The 22,361-nt window shown below is 30.9% G+C and overlaps 1 protein-coding gene across 2 annotated transcripts in view; it reads right to left on the reverse strand.

Moving 5' to 3' along the window:
* The window catches only part of Nmdar2 (glutamate ionotropic receptor NMDA type subunit 2), a 400,091-nt gene that overhangs the window by 176,783 nt on the left and 200,947 nt on the right, over positions 1 to 22,361 (reverse strand). For both annotated transcript variants that reach the window (XM_088243626.1, XM_088243625.1), the window contains exon 6: positions 16,331 to 16,478. In XM_088243626.1, the coding sequence (XP_088099752.1) occupies positions 16,331 to 16,478 (148 nt within the window). The remainder of the gene's footprint in view (positions 1 to 16,330; positions 16,479 to 22,361) is intronic.

The following is a 22,361-nucleotide window of genomic DNA, read 5'->3' on the forward strand; positions in this document are numbered from 1 at the left end:
AAATAATCTTTCGGTTGAAGATAAGATCCAGTTATGGTAGATGATAAAGGAATACTAAGGTAGGAGAGGCAAAGTTTTAGGTAGATTGGGTGTAGAGATTGCGACAATAATTGACACCAATGCATCTACAAAATATGAGCAGCAAATATTTAAATAATCAAGAAAAGCTTTTTTTACAATACAAAATTAATAAATTTTACTGGCCAGTTTTTCGTTCAGAAAATATTTAGTGTTAAAAATTGAAAACAATTATTGTAAAAATTGAGTTTTGTTCACGACATACAAGACCAATTTTTTTTGGTAGAAAAATCATTTTTGCATATTTTTTTTACATGAGAGTGAGTCATTCCTTTTCAAAAGTGGTTATTAAATAAACTCCAATGGATTAGTCAAAAACACTTTATTAAGTTCAGATATAAAAAAAATGTTGAAAATAACGTTAAGTTACAAAATAAAAAAAATAAATAAAATTATTATTATCTCGAGGAGACAAGACGTTGCCCTGTCAGTAAGTGTAATTACTTGATAAAAGTCAAAGAAAATATAATTATTGTAGATATAGAGTTCAAAACAAAGAAACACGTCTTAAAGCAAGGGAGCGCTGAATCTGAGTGCCGTTCGAGTAATCAATATTAGCCTCTGGTATGTTGTAACATTACACGTAGCTCCGCCCACTTTGACGTCATAACTGGCACTGCAGCAATACCTCTTGAGCTATGAGAGTCATTACTTTACAACAGTAAGTTTTACCTTTGATTACTTTGTTTTATGTATTTAACTTCGATTTGTTCAATACTGAAGATTAAATAAAACTCACGTTGTGTTTTATGGATTGTTTGATTCATTCAAAACTTTTAAAAAATAAATCATTTTATTGAAATCGCCTCTATTGTAACGATGTTTTGTCAATTCTGAGTAAACGCAGAATTTTTATTTAATGTTTGCCATATTGGTCGTGTCATGGAAATCTCTCCGCCCTCACTTTTCCCGCTAATGGCAGAAAGCGCTGGTTGATTGATACGCCGCCATCAGTCCGAATCACTGTTTTGTTCAGAACGTTAAGCCCTCATACCATACTCATATATCATGCGGGAATTTCCATGAAAAGAGCCCTAATTCTTTTCATGGAAAAATGCCGCTGAGCGCGTACGTACTTCACAGATACTCAGTACTGGGGAAATCGAATGATTCCATTTGATCCCCTATGCGTGAGGTAAACGTTGCGTTTAAAAAATCGCGATTAGGTATTCAACTTGAATATTCACCGTTTGGTTTAATTTTTAAACAATTCAAATTATTTCTTCAGCTAGATTTATTCTGATTTATTTGCTAAATTAACCATACACATTTAATTTTAACATGTTACAAGAGAAATAAAAAATATTTAAGAGAAGGGAATAATTAAGCCAGGAAATCTATAGGGCTTATGACCTGTTATTGGCTGGTTTGTAATATTCACCATTCTGAAATTTAAACATCTGTATATGTGTGAACATAAATATTTTAATTAAGGCAGAATGGCCAATATTGCACAGTGTCTTAAGTAGCCACACAAACCAGCTGATGATAATTTATTTATGTTCACATATATACAAATGTTTAATTATGGGCAGAATGGTGAATGTTACACAGTGTCTAAAGTGGCCACTCAAACCAGCTTATGACAGGTCATAAGCCCTGTAGATGTTTAGACTTCTATATTACCTTCTCTAAAATGTTCTTCATCTCTGTTGTAATATGTTAGTATAAACAAGTCCCTAAGAGGTTGAATCCAGTCCTTGTTTGCAAAAAAATGGAAAAATTCAAGGCATCGAAAACTCATTTTACATAACGTAACATATCATATATAACGTAACATATAATAACGAAAATAAATAAATAAAAAGAAACCAAAACACATACATTGCATTCATAGAAAGCTTTTGACAAAGTAGAATGGAAAAGACTCTTCGAGATTTTATAGAAAATTGATACCAAATATAGAGATAGGCGAATAATCCAGGCGCCATACTAAAATGAGGCCGCTATAATCAGATGTGACGATGATACAAAATAAACCAATATAAGACAAGGAATAATACCCGTATGCAGGGACAAACCTTAAGGTGAGAAAAGTACATTCTATCGTCTTCACCTTCGGATAATTCTCTGCATTTGAAATTAGAATGTACTTTCCTCACCTTAATTTTGTCTCTGCATACGGGTATTAGTTTTAGGTCTATATTATTTGATTCTATTATTTTTGACTTTTTATTAAATGCAAGTCTAGCTTGATGTATTCGGCTGTCGACCTCGCTCTTAGACCGACCGTCCCACGTTATTTTGCTCCCGAGGTAGACAAACTCCTTGGTGTTCTTTAGTGGTATTCCCGACATCACTACTCTCATTTGGTGTTGCGTTCGGCCTACAGTCAGTAGCTTTGTTTTGTCTTTATTTATCTTTATGCTGTAGTTATTTTGAAGAATGCTTTCCATAGTTGTAAATTCTTCTTGCAGTTCTTCTTCACTTTCAACAACCATAGCAATATTGTCAGCAAACCTTATCATATCCACCTTTTGCCCGTGTATCTTTACACGTTCTCTGTGACTCATCGTCTCTCTCAAGTCATCAATCACACTTTGTATATAAGCGTTAAAAAGAACATGTGATAGTGAGCATCCCTGCCTTATACCCGTATGCCGAGACAAAACTTAAGGTGAGGAAAGTACATTCTAATTTCAAATGCAGAAAATAACCCGAAGGTGAAGACAATAGAATGTATTTTCCTCACCTTAAGGTTTGTCTCTGCATACGGGTATTATGATCACATGAAAAGAGTTCTAAATATTTATTTTCCATAAAGTGTGAACATAAATTAAGAGTTACTTGGCTGTTTAAGCACTAAGAATCCACAACATTTTGTTATGAGAGCAGAAAAATTCCAGCTACTACAATTTATAATACAGAGAAGAATACAAGGCAGAAGAAAATTAGGTCGTCGGCGTCGGTGGGTTTCTGGGCTCTGAAATGTGAGGAAGTGTTATGGAAAGAGTACCACATCAATGTCTAGGGCTATTGTCAACAAAATGGCAGTGCGAGCGGTAACTATTTTTATAGGTAATCAACAAAAAAATATCATAAATTTGTACCTACATATTAGTACATAATATAAAAGTAACCAAATTATAAATACATGTTTTTTTCTGTGGTTCTATGAAAATTAACTCAAATCACAATTATTATTTTCTTTGCTATATATGTAGTTTATTCTACATTATTTCAATACAACCCTTGAACAAAAGTTTATTTAAAATACCACAATGACATTTGGCAGATATTTCCATTGTGATTAAAATGACAAAACTGAACACTGGCCGATTGCATTTAAAATAAATAATGCCAGAAACAGCCACTTCGAACGCCACATGCCTTATGTGGTACATAATATGTCAATGATCTTTCAAAGGAAAATAGTCCTTCAGAATTATTTATTATGGAAATAAAAGACGAGTGAAACTTTAATCCACAAATTTGAAATATACAGTGACCGGTTTTATCGCTTTCGCGACATCTTCAAGACTGGTCACTGGATATTCCAAATTCGTGGATTAAAGTATCACATGTCTTTTATTTCTATAATAAATTACAATGAACTTCCATCAAGAATTTTCACTTACAAACTTATATGCTTCAGAATTATGTTCGAAATATTTGTTTCCTTATAGGGAATCTTCAAATAGTATTTGTAATCTGCGAGCTTATTTTAGTACTAAAAACCACGACGAAAGATGTAAAATATAGTGTCTTTTTTTGTATAGAGGAACAAGCTGAGGTAATCGGCTAGTTTCATCGTTCACTGAGAACGGGCTGGGCGCTGCGCTGGGCGCACTTAAGAGATATTTTTTTTGTAAGAAGATACAACCAACTGATGATGATGATTTAGTTTTTTTTTTTTTAAACTTTTGTTTTGTTGCTTAAAAAACTTTTATTTTTTTAAGTACTTATGTTGTATTAATTTTTAACTGTGTTATATTTATATTTAGTACATAAGATTTTCTCATGGTTATTGATATCTTTTATTTAGAAATGTTATGTTACTTTTTAACTTTTTGTATTATATGTTTACTAAATTGTTTCGTTTTAATCATTCTATTATTTTAAACTATGTATGTACTACATGATTATTGTACACTGCTGTGATTATTTCTGTAAATTATTATTTTTTGTAAAAGGTTCTTTGAACCGTTGATGTATAAATAAATAAATAAATACATGATCGGTGGTGGAGATTTATAATAAATAACAATTATTTTATTTGTTTCATTAAAACATTACTAATGAAAATTCAATATAATGATAAGCTATGCATAGCCGTTTATTTGGACGATCCGCCCCTGCGAGGTGGTGTTAGCTATGATGATCGCCAACCCCCGCAGAGGAAACGGCACTTAAAAAGAAATACTAGAAAGACACAACATATGGGATTTATATATTTGGGTTGGAAAGATTTTTTTTAATCCGCTTGATTTCGCCATAGAATCTGCCATCTCTGATATAATAATATCTCACTGAACATAATTTATTACCGGGTGTAAAAGCTAAATTATTCCGAATATGGAAGCAAACATGAGACTAGCGGCTAATAATATTTCTCGCTTGTTTCTCCGTGATTTATCTGTGCAAAATATGAAATAAGATATTATTTATTAACCAACATGACATTAATTTCCCAAGAATAATAATGACGCAGCGGATTCACGCTGAGAATGAAATTAATTTTCCGTCATCTAATTCAGATAGCCACTTTTAGTCTGCATTTGTTTTCTTTATTGAAATACATTGACCTATTACACAAATTTCATGCTTTTAAATATATGGCTATTTTATAAATCTAATGGTAAAGTTATGAATAATATTCACTCGCCTATTCAGAAACTGCATAAAATTGCCAATAAATTGAGTACATATTTACTGTAGGTACAGCTAGTAGTTTTAAAGTATGAATTTTAAAAAACGAAAATCAAATTAATGACAAAAATATTTTTTATACATTTTTTTACCCCTTATTTTTTTTTCTACAGACCAGTTTCAAAGCTACATGAGCTTTTTATCAAAGTACACTTAACATATAAATTATTTCGTATTTTATTTTAACAGTCATAACTAAATATTATCGAATAAATATACACCGAAACACATGGAACTAATACATAGGCAAGTCTTTTTGTCATATTGCTCTTGTAAAAATGGGAATTGTAAAGTAAGATGGATACAATCTTTAAAACTAGACAGGAGACGATTTCTATCATTACATGACAAAAAGACTTGACTGTTTAGCTTCAATATAAATCAAATCACTTTTAAAATTAAATAAGATAATATTTGTTAGTTAACTATACCTTGATAAAGAAGCTTGTATAGCTTTAAAACTGGTAGGTAGAAATAATAAAAATAAGAGGTATAAAACAAAATAATTTTATATTTATTATATTATAACATTTTTATAAATAACAACACCGTTACTGTTTTAAATGTACTCGTAATTTTTATATATAATTTTTTTATTTTGATGCCTTACCAATAAATACATTTTTGGTCTATTAAAAACTTTTGTTGTTTAATATCGAAATCAAAAAGTAAAACGCTAAAATAAATTACTGGGTCTCATTATTCCGTTTTTGCTTAAATTCTTATATTTTTATATTTTTTTCCCGTTTGTATAAAAAATCATAAATAATTAATAATTACATTTAAAAAAAAAACTTGTTCAGGGTGTATAAAATATATGAAATAAAATAAATTTCTTGATTTCGTTTTCATGTATAAATATTCCATATGCATATTTTTTGGGTGATCTTGTGTAAATGGGATTTGTTCCGACGCAACGTTAGCCTACTATTGTAGGAACTTTCGGGGTAAACTGTGCTGGTAACCTTTTTAAGTTTGATTTCAGACAGTCGCGTCGTCTTTATTAATGTTATTTGAATGTTACACAATACTCTACAAAAATGACACGGAATGTGCCTACTCCCGACTGCGACACGGTACCAATAACTAGTACATAAACACATATTTTTTCCACAAAACACACATTTTACCCATGGTTCCCACAATGGTAGCCAAAACGTCTAAATAAATCCAACATACCTACACATGATCACATGAAGATACAGTGATGATGAAAATCTGCACACCTGTCTAAATATTTAATAAAAAGTTAGTGCAATATTCGAAAATGATCCTTTTAACTTATGTTTAAGATATAAATGATCTTGTGAGATGGCAAACCATTATATGTCAAACGTAATACACGATAAAGCCTACCAAACGTTTCGTTCTTTTTACGACGAATACTTATTTATTGGATTACTGCAAAAAGGAAAGCCATTCTCTAATGATCTCGTGGTAAGCCTTATTCAAGATCATCCTGTAATCTCCTTTTTACTTTTCAGGTTACCAATTTCCTAACAATAGAACCCACGCAGGAGTGGGGGTGCTGATATGCTGAAAAAATCATTAAGGGTGACTAAGTATCCTGAAAGAGGTTGTTAAGGTTGGTTTAAGGACTAAAAGTACTGAATAGCAGCGTTTTTAAATCTTTTATAAATTGACGTATGGGAAATTTAGGCTTGATGTCTGTTAAGCTATTTTTTTATTGCATGAATATCTTTTGCGGGAAAGCTAGAAACAAATTTGATAAATTTTTCGTTTTAACTGTACCACTTTTGAGTCAAATTTTAAAGCGTGTAGTAATTTACTATCGGGGAATAACAAAATGTTGTTTTCTATCAAAAACATTTTTTTTTTGCAAATAAAAGAATACTTATAAACTTATTGTTGAATATATTTTCAACAACGACAGTAATTTAAGCGGGTTCATTAGCAAAACTTTATATTATCCAATATTCAAAAGAAAATTCATTTCGTCAAATCATTGTACATTACGTTAATACATTATACATTACGTTTTTTCATAGAAAACATTATACATTACAACGAGCTTATGTACGAAGAAGAAAGTGAAATGGTATTTTAAAAAAATACAAGTAGGTAGTGTTAAAATTATAAAATTATTTGTTTATTTATTTACATCGCATTCACATGTGTTTTGTAGTATTTTTTCTATCGATTTTTTCTCGATGTGTAGACTCCTGGGTTTAAAGAAATAGTTTTTAAAAAAAACCTGATCCATGCAATTTAACCATGGCTTAATTTGCGAGTAAAAATGCAGTGGTTGGCTTGTTGAAACACCCTGATGGTTGAACACCTGACTTCTGGTACATGTAAGATTTAATATTTTTTAAAGACTTTACTTCTTTACGTGCTTTCTGGATTAAATTGTGTATTATCAGCACCCACAAGTATAACTTTATTGAAAATAAAACACTTGTTTTAAATGCATTTTTTACTGGGTTTTTAAATACGTTTTTTTGCTGTCTTTTACTATGTTTCTTAGAATGTATTCTCTTTTTATGATCTATTTTACTGGGTTCTTAAATACGTTTTAACTATATTTTTTAAAACATTTTTACTATGTTTTTTGAAACTATGTTTTTTAATACGTTTTTCACTATTTCTTATACTTTTACTTATTTTTCTATGTATAACTTACTGTTTCTTATATGTTAATGGGAAATTCTAATAAAAACGGGGTAAATAATCCTAGTTAGTCAAAGAAAAGTTGTACAAATGTATAATTTTATAATAAATAAAGATCACACATGAATTTCATATTATAACACTAAAACTAGTTGTTTCATTTTATTAAATTCGTGTGTGGTCTATATAAACAAAGTGTTTTACTTTAAATATATTTAAAATTTTATTCCACAAAGTGAATTCTAAAACAATACATGAGTATTACATTTACTTTCTAAGATTGAAATGCGTTATGGAAAATCCAAACTAGGAGATATTCAACAAACATTTAATTTTGTATTAATTGTGAATGCTGTTATTTGGTAGAATTTCATTTTAATTAGTAGTTAGGTATCCAAAACAAAATAATATTATTTGATAAGATTTTACTTTTTTATGTTTAAATATATTCAATGTGACAGATTTTGTCTTGTTAGGACATTATCCAACTAACGCATATATTTAAAAAGTTTTCTTATGTCCTGACAATAATTGCTGTTAAATGATATAGGTGTATTATGGTACTAAACATTTATGGCAGTATTTAGCAAGTTTTGAGGATTTCTATATAAACCAAGATGAGTAAAGTAATTATAAATCCATTAGGGTATACTGAGAACATTTTCTTCTTCTCTGTCTTCCTCAGTTCTGAGGGTCGTGATCATTAGTACTCTCACCAGCCATTTCATCAACAAAGCGTCTCTACTCTTCACGACTCTGCGCCCTCTCCACAGCTCCATATAGGGTCACCCGTAAGGTTGTTTTAACCCGGTCGATCCATCGAGCTGCAGCTCTGCCTCTGCTTCTTCGTCCTGGCCGTGATTATTATTTTCTCCAGATTTTCTGGGTCACGTCTAGCTATGTGACCGAAGAACTACAGCATACGTTGGTAGCATATGGCCGATAGGCGACTTTTATGTTGAGTTCTTCTAGTATAGATACATTTGTTCTTCTGGCTGTCCATCTCATCTCAGCATTCAACGCCAACACCACATCTCGAAGGCATCTATTATTTGTTGCTCACGTGCTTTAATTATCCACGTTTCTGCGCCATACAAAAATATTGGAAACACAAGCGTACCCGCTATGAATAGTTTGTAGTTTTTTTCGAGATGCTCCGATCTTGCCAAATTTTGGTCAGTCGAGTCATGGCATTTTTGCTACATTATTACTTACGAGCACATTATATATACATTGTGAAGAATCTTCGTGGTAAAAACAATAATAGTTTATTCTTTTATTATTATTTAGAACTAAGGTTTATGTTCCACATCAAGCAAGGTAGACGTCTATTGGGATTATATAAAAAAATAAAATTAAAGTATGTTATCATTTAAATAAAATTAATTTAAAATTGTTTTTTTTTAATTTTTATGCTATGAGTAGCGTCACATTGTATACTCTAGTATATATAAAAAAATATTATGTAGTCTAATAATATTATTTTATTTTGGATATTTTACCAATATATAAATAACATTGTATCGTTACTTAAACATACAATCGAAAAAATATTCATGAATTTTGAGTATTAAAAGATTAAATTATTATAACCATGAGTTGCCATTATGATGGAAAAACTTAAATGACTTTGATCACACGTAACATGAAATAAATTTATTTTCAAAAAAAGCTTTGTAAAAAGTTTCCGATCAATGTTTCTGGTTCCCGGGGGATGTGTCATATGACGTAAAGGAACCTTCGGGGTATTTGCTTTGTTCTGAATCCTGCGCAGAGCTTACGGAAATTTCTTTCAATAACATGAACTGTCAATAAAAAGGATAAAATTCAGTGCCCTTAGCTTTAAAAGATCAACTATGTTTGAAAATGCTTTTAAATTTGGAAAATAAGTTCTTTTAAACTATTTGTAAAAATCCTTTTTTTTAAATTGCAAATACCTAGAGACCATAGTAAAAATAAATGTATGCAAAAAACTTTTTTTTTAGTAATGTATAAAAAAAATATTAAACTAATACTAAATAGTTTGAATGTTTTGTTAGTCCATTTTTTTATCCTCGGTTTCATTTGTGTCATATAGAAAATGGTTTGTCTAAAGAATCTACTTAATATTATATAAAAGCTCTTTGTAAATTCCCGTGACTAGTGTAGCTAACTCACGGATCAGAGGTCCGAGATTCAAACCCCACTCTACCCCAACTTGAATTCATTCCATTAAAAAATGTAAGTTATTTACAACTCATCGAAGAAGGACCCCAAAATGGAAATATTTAGACAAATAAGAATGCAAATATTTATGTTTGTTAAAAAAAAACACTGCTCTAAAAATAGAAATAGTAAACTGATTGTTTTTATAAGACGTTTAAAAGGTAGTTATGTACTTATTCACGTAAGCACATTTCAAATTTTCATACATTATTTACAAAAGAGATTGACAGTATGAGTTATATTAACTTTGAATTCGCAATTCCTAAAAACATTTTCTATGCCCATACCACTGTGAGTTTCTGTGACGCATTGCTGAGATGTTGAAATTTCAGATTATTCACAAATCAGGTGAATTTCACAGGAATAACTTTTCTCTACACAATTTACTACCCTCTCTCGGATTCAGCCTTGCGGGTGGAATCCTGAAATATTTCAGATAATTCATAACTTCAAATTAGCATATTCATCATCTAATAAAATATACATTTGAGTTACAACATGCTGCGTAAGCAACAGGCCTCCGTTTTTGCTCATCATAAATACGAAGGCACATAGGTACATATATTTTGAATACTTTTATTTTATCTACGGTTTTTTAGTAAAGAAAATAAATTTTACCCGGCGATTTTTTATTTCACCATTTCTGTACAAATTATTTTTTTTTTTATATTTTAAAAAAAAATATCAAAAACTGTACTTTTGAAGTGCGCCTTCAATGTGTCCGCTATTAAAAAAAATATTGTTTATGCCCCGTCGTATAAGGTGAAAAACAAGTCAAGTTTTTTTTTTCAGATATCTTTGTTTAGAATCAAATAAGTACATAAATCAAATTACATATAACATAAATAATATTAAAAAACGTCTTCGCAGACTAAATCAAAAGGATATGGATTGTCATTAAATGGCGTCATGGTGTTATGGTCAGCGCGTTTTCCCACCATGCAAGAGGTCTCGGGTCATATTATCAAAATGGTTGATATGAAATATTGAATAAAAAGGGTGTTTTTACAATACAATATTTTATAGTACTTGGACTGTGACCTGCAGCGTTAGAATAATTATCATATATTTACGCAACAAAAAAAAATCAATATATGATTGGTTTACCAATGTAGTGCCTTATGCACCATTATGTACAAAAAGGGAATGATGATGATGAATATTTTTTTTTTCATAAAAGTATTTTATAAAATTTCATTAATTATAAGCAAAAAAAATGGTTCTAATGGTTTGTTACCTTACAAATATGATACTATATTTGATAAATTTCGTTTTTATCTACATATATATAGTATGTTTATTATTTATATATTATAGTATTACCAATACCCCTGAAAGGTTTCTTGGCTTGAGAAGTCGAGTAGTATTATTAAGATAAACGCAAAAAAACATAATTTTTAAAATATTTGTTTAGACAACGTTATTTATATGAATAATTAGGATAGTTTTTGATCTTAACTTAAGTGATTCCGAACATTAACATTAAGTATTCAAAAGGTAAGTACTCCAAGTAGGAAGTCAAGAACACAAGACAAGATAGATAATTTTATGTTGCAGCTGTTTTACACAAGTTTATGTTACACCCGCTGTTAGACAAAATTATACATTTAGTTTAATGAAAAATTACTTTAATTTCATCTCCGATGGAATGTAAGTTCGTGGAAAATACAAAAAAATATTTTTAAGGAAATGAGGAAGTTCAGTAATTTTCGTATTTTTATATAACCAAATAGACAATCAAAACCAACCAAAAATTTAAAAAAATATGTGTCGTACTATCGGCGCAAACGATTTTTCAAGTTTTGTAATTTTGTAATTACTCCGCACGTGGCGTCACAAGTTCACGTCGGAGAGTTCCACCGAATTGTGAGTTGCCTTCCCGGAAACCGAAAATCTATCACATAATTAATGCTTAATTAATTATGTATATTTTTTTAAATATTTTAACGACACGTTACTATAAAACAATTTCTGTATAATATAGTGCTACCTATCTATGTTCATTTAAAAATACAAATGATACGTTTTTTCTTGTATCACGTAAAATTACTCCAATATCAAAAGTTTATCTGACATCTTAATTAAAGTAAAATAATAATAATCAGAAATTTTAAGCGGGAAATAATGCGTATAATAATAACAAACAAAATTAACAAGCGGATAGATTCCTTGGTACCTACACTCTACACTACGCATACAGATGCGTTTCCACTATCATCTCCCAGGGAACAGCCAAATGTGAACCAAGTGTTTTTACAGTTATTTACTAGGAAAAAGACAAAAGATCCTGTTTACCGCATAAAGCTGTTTACTGCATAAAGCAGGGACGAGTTTGAGTTTGACTATCGTTTATTGTCTTGTTAACCTTTATAATAAGTTAAGGAATGCTATCTTTGTTTAGTTTTTTTTTTATATTTTACTTTTTGTGCTGTTACATGTTCACTTAATTGCAATACTTACTAGTTCTTTGCTCAATGTATTATTATTGCATTTTTAAAAATTATTTTTTATTATTAACTTTTTAAAATCATTCTTTTTGTTGAAATTCCATTTGTCGATGCGTTTTGAAGCTCCAAGACTTTTTGTGATGTTAACTATTATATTATTTTTATAATATTATGTAAATGTTATCAACTATCAAATATCTAAATTTAGTAAATGGGGTCTAGAATTTCAACCGTCCATGCGCTCAGTAGAGCTGCAAGACTTGTTGTTATCTAACTTCCAATTTTATAAATTTGCTTTTTATTTCGTTTTTAAAATATCACTTAAACTCTAAACGTCATTGTCAAATAAAATTTTAAAAAATAAAAATGTAAATAGGGGCTAGATTTCTTATTGTCCATGCGCTCTGTAGCTGCAAGACGTTCTGTTATCTAGCTCATATATATCATAATTGGAGACGAAGAACTAGAATCCCAACCGTCCATGCGCTCTGTAGCTGCAAGACGTGTTGGGATATTTATTTATTTTACAGCGCCCTTGAGGTGATTTTCACAAAAATGGCGCTATATAAATTATCCAAACATTATTATTATTATTGTTGGTGACGTTGATGATTTTAAAATGTTTTTTAGGAAAATAAGCCAATTCTTTTCTTATTTGCTGAATATTTTTTTGCCATAAATGATTAAAGATGATTTTAGGCATATGGCCACGACGGAATTGTTTTACGAACATCATCTTGGAGCTCAAATTTTTACCACTTTTCCAATATTGGGAATACCTGGGATCAACAGTTTGCAACTTGGATGGGATGGGTTCACACTGACCCATTTTTTCAGACTGATAAGAGGTTTTATGGAGCACTAATTTTAGAGCCGACATTTTTATGTTTCTGACGGTTATCTCCGACAATGACTTTTTATCTGTAATATTATTTTTATAAAATAATTCAGTTAATAAATTAAACATTTGTAGCCATATATGCCAAGTACAGTGAGTAAGATGTTGACTTTTAAAGCTGGACACGTTGGCGTTGTTGGCTTGTCCAAATATACCAACAACACTTCATTGAAAATGTGTAGATGCGTAAATTTGCATGTTTTTGGAGGCCAGTTTACAAATCTACTTCTCGAGATAAAATTGTCAACGAAATCTTCCTTCAATGGGTCAATGGTTTTTTAAATTTCCAGGCTAGTCTAAAAGAGTTATTTTTTTATCATTGAAATACTCTAACATAAACTTCGATAAGTGAGAAGAAGCTGAGTCCCGTTGAAAACAGCCCCACTATTAGGACAACATTTACTAAATTCTGTACTCAAGTACTGCTCCAATAGAGTTTTATACTTTAAGTTGTTCATCGTTCCTTCTATTGGTATCAAAGATACGATCCCCATCTTTTTTACAGGATATTTCACTGTTTGGTTAATATGAGCCACAGTAAGATTTTCATCCTCACTTTTTCTAACAAATTTTGTACGATATTCCTGCATGAAAAATTGGGTCTCATCAGAAAACAGCACCTTCTTCCAGTCTTCTACAGTTCGTTTGGTATATTTTCTACCCCAAATGAGCCTTTGCTTCATCATACGTGCCGTTAAGAATTGTTTCTTCTGTGGTCGAATTGCCTTTCTTCCAGATTCAATGAGTCTTCTTCATACAGTTGAGTCATGTACTAACACGCTAGTGCCTGCCAAATCCCGTAACTAGGGTTTAACTTACTATTTTTGAAAGATATTTTATCTCGGACACGAGTTTTCCGGTTTCTTTCACATTTTCCGATTCTTTCTGCTTCAACTGACCCCGTTTCTTCTTTCTGCTTAATCATTATGCTGACTGCTCCCGACTAACAAAACATTAATTTGCAATCTCATTCTCAGTCATTGATGTATGTTCAATTTAGATCATAATCTTTTGCCTTTTCCTTGGCGTGACATTCATGATTTAAACCAACTCAAAAACACTGTTTAATATGCAAGCAATTGATAAAATTAGGCCTTTAATGAAAAAAAAAAACAACAGATAGTACACCAACTAACACCAATATGAGCTCCCAAAGGATGAATGAACTGTAAGTCATAGTTTTTGGCGCTAAGCAACTGTCAACTGACGTATGAGTGTTGCTATACGTAAAACATGACAAAAACTACTCTTATTTAATTAATTCTCACAAAACTGTACAAAAACACACAAATTCATATATATTCATACATATATATATATACACATATAAATATAAATGCATAAACAAATATACATATGTTACACACATACCTATCTACTTCAACCTACATATGAGGGTACTTCGTGCAAACCCAGCAAAATCCAAAATCTAAAAAAAGTGAGATATTAATTGAAACTTATTCAAAATACACTTTTTTACAATAATTATAACATTGTCAGTTTAAAAAACAGCTTTATTTGTAAAAACCTGACTTTTAAATTGTCGGGTTTGTTGGAAACATGGCAACCTCTACTTGAGTATTGTAAGGTTGGAATGTGTAATTTAAATTTATTATTTCACTACTGTTTCTTAACATAATTATGCTTATGTTGTCACTGCTTACGTGTAAAATATTTACTAATTATACGTTAGACGAGGACGACCAAGGAAGACGTGGCATGATCAGATAAACCAAAATCTTAAGTCTGGTCATGTCAAAAGCAGACAGAACCGAAGGGCATGTATGACAAGATGTATGAATGTGGAAGAGGCTAGGAGTGTATGCCAGGATAGACGTGTGTGGCGGTCCATTCTCTCTGCCTACCCCTACGGGGAAATGGCGTGATGGTAGTAGTAGTAGTAGTAGTAATAATTAAAAAAATAAGTTTAAAAAAAAAATAAGTTAAGTATTGTATCAGTTTATTGCGATTTGCTCAAAATAAAGAAATATGGGTTTTGCTGGGTTTACAAATAGTACCCTCATATATATAATTAATAATATACCGTTTTAAAGACAATATTAAATATACAAAGTTTTCATTGTATGATGAGTATACCCGATTAATGTTTTTTTTTTTTTACCCAGATTCGATCTTTGTTAGTCTACTTTAAATCTGAGTTTTCTAAATTTTATTAGTGACCATTTTAAAAATAAAACCCCTTAAAACACCCGTTATTTTGATGTAGCTATGATGACGTCATAAGGCCTATCAGGGTTTCGTTAAATTGTGAACGGCTGGTTAGTGTGTAAACCTTTTTGTCTATATTCTGGAATGTCATATTTTCTAGTAAAATAAAGTCGTATTGCTGGATCGTGATGTGGTTATTATATTTAACGGGTGTACCCGTAACGTAGAGGCTGTCACAGTGAGGGTGTTTTTGTTATTTTTATTATTTAATATATTTGTTATTAGCCACCGAATATGTTTTTATTTGCAGAGTGAAAATAAAATTAAGAAACAGCTGTTACTGTACAAACATGATTAACAAAAGTAATAACATTTATTGAAATGTTTGACCACAAAGTTTGAGCGTTAAATTGATATAAATAAAACATTATCAGTTATATTTAAACCATAAGAAATAAGAGAGCAAAAAAAAAAATCGTTCAAATGTAAGTTAAAAAAACCTTTGTGTAGCAGATAAGTTAGCTCTTCAAATGTTATCGTATTCAAATTGGCTTTAAGGAAGTTTTTTTAAGTCTATTTATATTGTTTAAAAATGTTAATAATTAATATATGTTTTATTTATAATTAGATAAAAATTAATATTAGGACATTATTATATTATACCGAAAATGGCATTTTCTTTCAACCAACCATTAAAATAAGAAGTGTTTTTAATTTATTTTCCAGAATGTATACGCAACAAGAACTAAATTAAGTACATATGTAGAATTATATGCACGTAAATATTTTTTTATCGTTCGTAGAATTAATCCAAGTTATTTGGTTTTGGGACCAATTTTTTAAAGTCGTAAATAACAATACAAGAAAATGAGAAACAAGTCAAACGGGGTTTGAACCTCAAACATCCTGTTCCGGAGTCCGCACAATAGCCACCGGACGACAACACGTTTTGTTAATATTGATATTAGTGTATTTTTTTCCTGATACTAAAATGATATTTCTTATAACGTAACTTTAAAAATGTTTTACTGACCTCTTCCCAAACCAGCTGCTTGGAGACTCCTGGCCGAAGGTTCATTATCTTCAGCTCGGCTGCTTTAAGGTCTCCATCTGCCGTGAACTCCACGTTTGGCTTCCCCTGGTCCCCTTCTACGGATACGTTGCGAAGGTACTTGAAGAACCTGTGCAATGGATAAATAATCATATTATTCTAATTTGTAATCAACAGTTGGCAAGGCTGTTACTGCGGATGCTATAATGACACAGTGAGAAGTATTACAGAATAATACCACCTTTCAAATAAACAAAATATGTCAACCGTGCCAGGGCCCCGATTACAATGGGAAGTTAACAGAGTTATCTTTGACTGTCTATAAAGAAACTCACTTTCATCTTTTCTCAATTCCATGAAGTATATATTATGTACTTCTGGATAACTTTCTTTCAGCAAAATACTAAGGCTAGGTACGCGATTACAGAAAGCTCTTTTGGGCAGCTTTTCTCGTTGGGCAACGAGCAAATTTTCCGTGAATGTTAGACTTACCAAGGAGACTTATGTCCTCAGGTGCGGTGTGTGGTATATGGTGGGCAAGCTGCCCATTAACTCTTGTGTGACTGTGATGTCACACAAATTGACATACTACACAAGACTTGATATATGTCTCTTGCATATATTTTATATAATCTTTGTATATATCTTACCCTATGACCCTATCAGTACTTCAGTATTAATATGTGTATATATTTAAGTTTAGTTTATATTTACACCTGAGGATGGGTAATACTGATTACCCGAAACTAGTCCTGTTTTAATGTATTAAACTCTTGTTTGGTAAATTTACAAAATGTTTTATTTTCAATAAATTGATTAAACTAACCAAATTGTTATTCCAAGGGTTGTATTCTTAACGCTAAAGTGAGCGTAGAGAACGCATTTTTAACGCGCTCTTCAGGCGCTGTACCGTTCAGAATACCAGCTCAAGAGACACTATTTTCATTCTTTATGTCATGGATGCAACTAAACTCGAAGTTACTCAAATGCAGAAACGGAAATAAAACGTTTCGTTTGTTCCGTGTGGCCTGGCCTGTGAGACCGCGCGTCACCAGTTAAGGTTTAAAAAGAAACTTGTTATTAAAATCCATAAAAAAAATGCTATAAAATCACAATTCGTTTTAAGCGCTTTGGGACATTCGGTAATCGAGTTGTTCGGTGCTCGGGTCCTACATGAATTATGTATTTACGCATTTAAGGACCCCAAGTGGTACACTGCATAATTTGAAATGTCCCTTAGCTGCGAAAGCATTATACATTAAACATGTATGTAAACATGCCAACGAGTATTGTACAACGAAAAATGAAATTCCGAAAATTCGCCAGACCTTTTTTGCGTCACCAGATTAATTTGATCGACGACATGAATTTGATTTCAAATATTTTCATTGTGAGTTTCCTGATGTGACTTGTATCAACATTGTTGAATGATAATTTATCAAATTAAGAAACATAGGTGCAACAGTAACATTTATTATGAAAAATATTTTTTTCATCCAATTTCAAGTACAAAAACATCGTCTTTGACAAGTTATATGAACGTGGAAGGAGATAAAAATGTATTTCAGGATAGAAGTGTGTGGCGGTTCAACCTCTCTGCTAACTTTGTCTAACCAATCTGTTTTCAAGGCAGCAGCAAGGCTTATTACGAGAGTGAAAAATATTCTCAAATCTCACAACATCTTCGAGATTTGCACTAGTTAAAAAACCCAGAAAGAATAAAATACAAGCCTTGCTGGACAGTATTCGAATATTTTCATAAAATGGCTCCAAAATACCTATCAGACCTTCGTATTATGGAAAATACATGTAAAAAAAAAATAACTCTTAGGTCAGTATTTGATTCAGGCAGAGGAAAACTTGTCGGAATCCGGCGCTCTCCAAACACTAGATTCGGAGATCGGGCTTTTGCCGTTGCCAGCACCTCTGCCTGAAACCAATTGCCATCAAACTTACGAATCTTTGACAGTCTCAGTCAGTTCAGATCCCAACTAAAATCTTACTTCTTTCGTTTACGATACCCTTAATTTTAAATCAGAAACTATAATATGTCAGTTTCGCTCAGTTAGAATGTAAGTATACAATTGTAAAACGCCCCTGAGTTTATTTTTCACTAAAATGGCGCTATATAAATCAGCCAATTATAATTATTATTACCTCTTTAAGGAAATGGCGTGATAGTAGTAGTATTCCATATAAATAATAAAATCAATCGTGAAAACTTTTGCCTTCCATTTAAATGTACTTATCACTTCAAAACGGAAGTGTATCATCAGCATTCTCTGATCAGCAGCAAAAGGTGCATAAAACATGTCATTTTTTTTCAAGTACAGCGAACATCAATTATTTCCATATGACTTCATTATTTATTTTTTGATAACTAACTCGCAAATAACATATTTTTGAAATCACCATCCGACAATTTTTCAAGTGATTGTGCAAAATTTTGTTATGTTAAAACTGTTTTTTTTTTAAAACATATCAAAATGAAAGTTTTGCTCTACAAAAACATATTTTGAAAAGGATTAGAAAGTTGTGCGCCAACCAATCACGGAGGCTGACGGAGCTGTTTTGAAAACACAAAAACGTTAAAATTGGGCTGAAAAATAAGCAAAGCAAACAATACGAGACTTGAAAAATAATATGATACCTTAACAGTGAGAATATTTTGTGAAAAAATAAGACATTTTACGTATAAATCATTGAAACATATATTTAAAAAGCCGCAGGTCAGGTTTAAGGGAGATTGTTTCTGGAAAAAATCGAATATTTAAAAGTTTTATCATTTCATTTTTTAATTTAATAAAAAAAAACTTTTTATGTTAGTAAATACAAGTTCTCGAAAACGAAAGCCATTTTCAGAAGGAGTGTACAAGTCTGGATTTTGTCAATGGAAGAGACCATTGCAGGAGACTGCTGCGAGATATTGCATAGATTTTTATACTATTAAGCGTGTTGGCTAGATGCCCTTTGAAATAAATGTATGTTTATGTAATACTATTTAATATATATTTTTTTGCTATCATTTAATTATGGACGTGCTTCCACTTTCCATTATGTCGTATCTCTACTCAACGCAGGGCCCTTGGCCTCATAGAGTTTGGGATACGTTCTTATTATATTTTTTTATGTATGAATAAATATATAAAATACTAAGATTTAACCACATACCGACTTTTTTTGTTTACCGGTTTATTTAGGTATATGCATGAAAGTGTATTTTAGTATTTGCCTGCTGGTGTGGTGAGTGTTTTGACAAAGAGATGGGTACGTCTCGATACCGGAGACATAAAAAGTCGGTACGTGGTTAAACACTTATATTATTAGAACTAAGTTCACACAGAGTCACTCCTTACATGTTGGTCCAAGATCCTTCAATCGTCTTACTAAGTAACTACAAAACATTAAATCACTATTACAGTTTAAAGTAGGTTTGAGGTCTTGGATTAGTATGGAAGGAACAGATAGACACATTCTTAAAAAAAATTTGTTAAAATTAAAAATAATTGCATACCGACTGCAAATAAATCAGGTTTTCGTAATATCAGCATATGTTAGTTTGGTTTTTCTTTTCTTTTCTTTTCATGGTCATGTCGTACATTTGTCATACCATATTTATAAGCAAAAAACATTTTAATATTTTAAAAAAGAATGGTCCACGCTCAAACGCTGAAGTCTTTGTGGGCATTTTTTCAAATTTATGTAGTAGCTTAAATTTAGGATGTATTTTTCTAAAGTGTATTTTTGTAATTATATTTCTATGTAAATAGTATATGTATGGTAAAATAAACAAATAAAAAAGAAAAAAAGAAAAAAATTTAAAATTAAAAAAAAACTAACGGTAATTAAAATGTTCGACCACATATTTTATGCTTTAAACATAAATAATAATAATACTATAGCTAGATGCGTCGACATGGGTTGTGCCCAGTGACGTGTTCATACAAAAAAAAAAACAGTACGACATTTAGATGTAAATAAATAAATTGGCAGCCTCCGTGGTGTAGTGGTTAAGATACTTGACTCACTCACGGAAGGTTCTGGATTTGATTCCCGCGAGAACACAAAAATTATATAATGCTGATATTTTTTGTTAATATTTCTTGGTAAAACTCCATAGTAAATGATTTTTATAAAATTATAAATAAATTTATCAATAAAACTTCTTGGTTTAGTTTTATTTTTTATTGTTTTGACCAACAAGCGCTTTCGCCTAAGTAGGAATCTTCAAGACTGGTGAATTGTTTACAACGTTTACAGCTTTTATACTATTTCTAACATATTTTCGAAATAAGAAGATCAAATAGGTATTTTAAGCGGCGACAGAAAACACATATTTTTAAACATAAACCTTCTCTTAAATGTTCTTCATCTCTGTGTGTTAATATTAACAGCTCTGTGGGGGTAAGATGCAATCCGTATCTACAAAAATTTGGGCAAACTAAAAACATTGTCAAATGAATTAACGTTTTTTGTCAGTAGCATTAAATACATACTCCATCCAACATGAAATTTTAAGGATGTAAAAAGTTTTAATTATGTATTCAGTGTTTGTTTTCGCTTCTTTAGTAAACTATGCCCAGCTTTAATTTCTGCAGGGAGACTTTACTCCTTAATATTTGAGCAAAAAGGAGGCATAAAACGATTATTATGTCAGGGGCTTAAAGTTATTATTCCAGATAGCAAAACTTAAGCTAATGGAATTATAAATCTTCTTAATACGTCAGAGTTCATTTTCGCTAAGCAGGTCTTACATGGAGGGGGAATTGTTCTAAATTAGAATATCATGGAATCTTCCTGCCCCACTAGTAGAGGCATTGAAAATATTGTGATAGAGTGAGATTGCATAAACGCCTCTAACATATTTGAGTAAAAAAAACAATGTTTTCTTGCAGATTTTTTAGGAGCTGTTAAAAACTGTTATCATATGAACTTACATTAATTATCATCAGCATTCAAGGTATTTTGTAAATATGAATATTGTAAGATATTAACCAGCCTATTCCTGTAATACAGGCTCTATAAATTGCACTAAATTAATTAATATCTCGGCAACGTTGTCCTGCCAGAATGTTGGCTTACCAGCTATTACCTTGAAAAAAGACTTTTCATTGATAATCAGGTACCTAGGTACTTGTTTATGATTTAATTCCTAAACTAAAAAAAAATTATTTTCAAATATAGAATTATTTTTAAAAATGTTAAACTCGGTTCTTCTCACTAACAGGGGTGCACTTTATTCATCAATGCGATTTTTAAAAACGTATTGAATGTTAGTCAATATAATGTAAGTTTTACCAAAAATTCAATAAAAAATAATAAATGGAAAGAAGTTATAAGGAATGTAAGGAAATTATTCGATTGTGATCCATAAGAAGCAAATGTTGTTTGTAAACATTCAAAAATAAACTTTGTTTAAACACAAAAAACAACATCCTTCCATTTTTTTGGTATATGCATTCACGATGCAACCCTGGTAGGTCGGTGAAAAAAATATTTATGCTTCTAATTTTTTTTTACAGATTAAATTAAAAATTTTAATATCTACCAACACGCGCAGCGCAAATGTCTAAATTTCGCTGAAAACCGCACGTAAATTGGTTAAGCCGTTTAGAAGTAGTTCAGTGACATCACACGTACAGAAAGATTATATGTATCATAAATAAAGATAACCACGAAACTTTTTTGTGACTTTCAAGTGTACTTAACACACATTGGAAAATAAATATAACGCTTATTTAGGAATATTAGATCATTTGAATTAAACGCTTTGTCCATCAAGGTCTCCGAAAGTGGCAAAATATTAAATACCCTTAAACAAATACAGGTTTATAACACATTCAGTTGAGAGAAAAATGTGAAGTTTAATTAAATCACTTAGCAAGACACGCATACAATTTCAAGTAGATAAAATAAACAGCGATTATCTTAAATTAAGAAACTTCTACTTTTTTTTCAGTTTAACCACTTAAATTTCCTCGGAAGAAGCCGGCCTGTTGACAGTCGTTAACAG

This window comes from Micrasema longulum, unplaced genomic scaffold (assembly GCF_059751315.1).
Source record: "Micrasema longulum isolate JH-2025_06_02 unplaced genomic scaffold, ASM5975131v1 h1tg000221l, whole genome shotgun sequence".
NCBI classification, from domain to species: Eukaryota; Metazoa; Arthropoda; class Insecta; order Trichoptera; family Brachycentridae; genus Micrasema; species Micrasema longulum.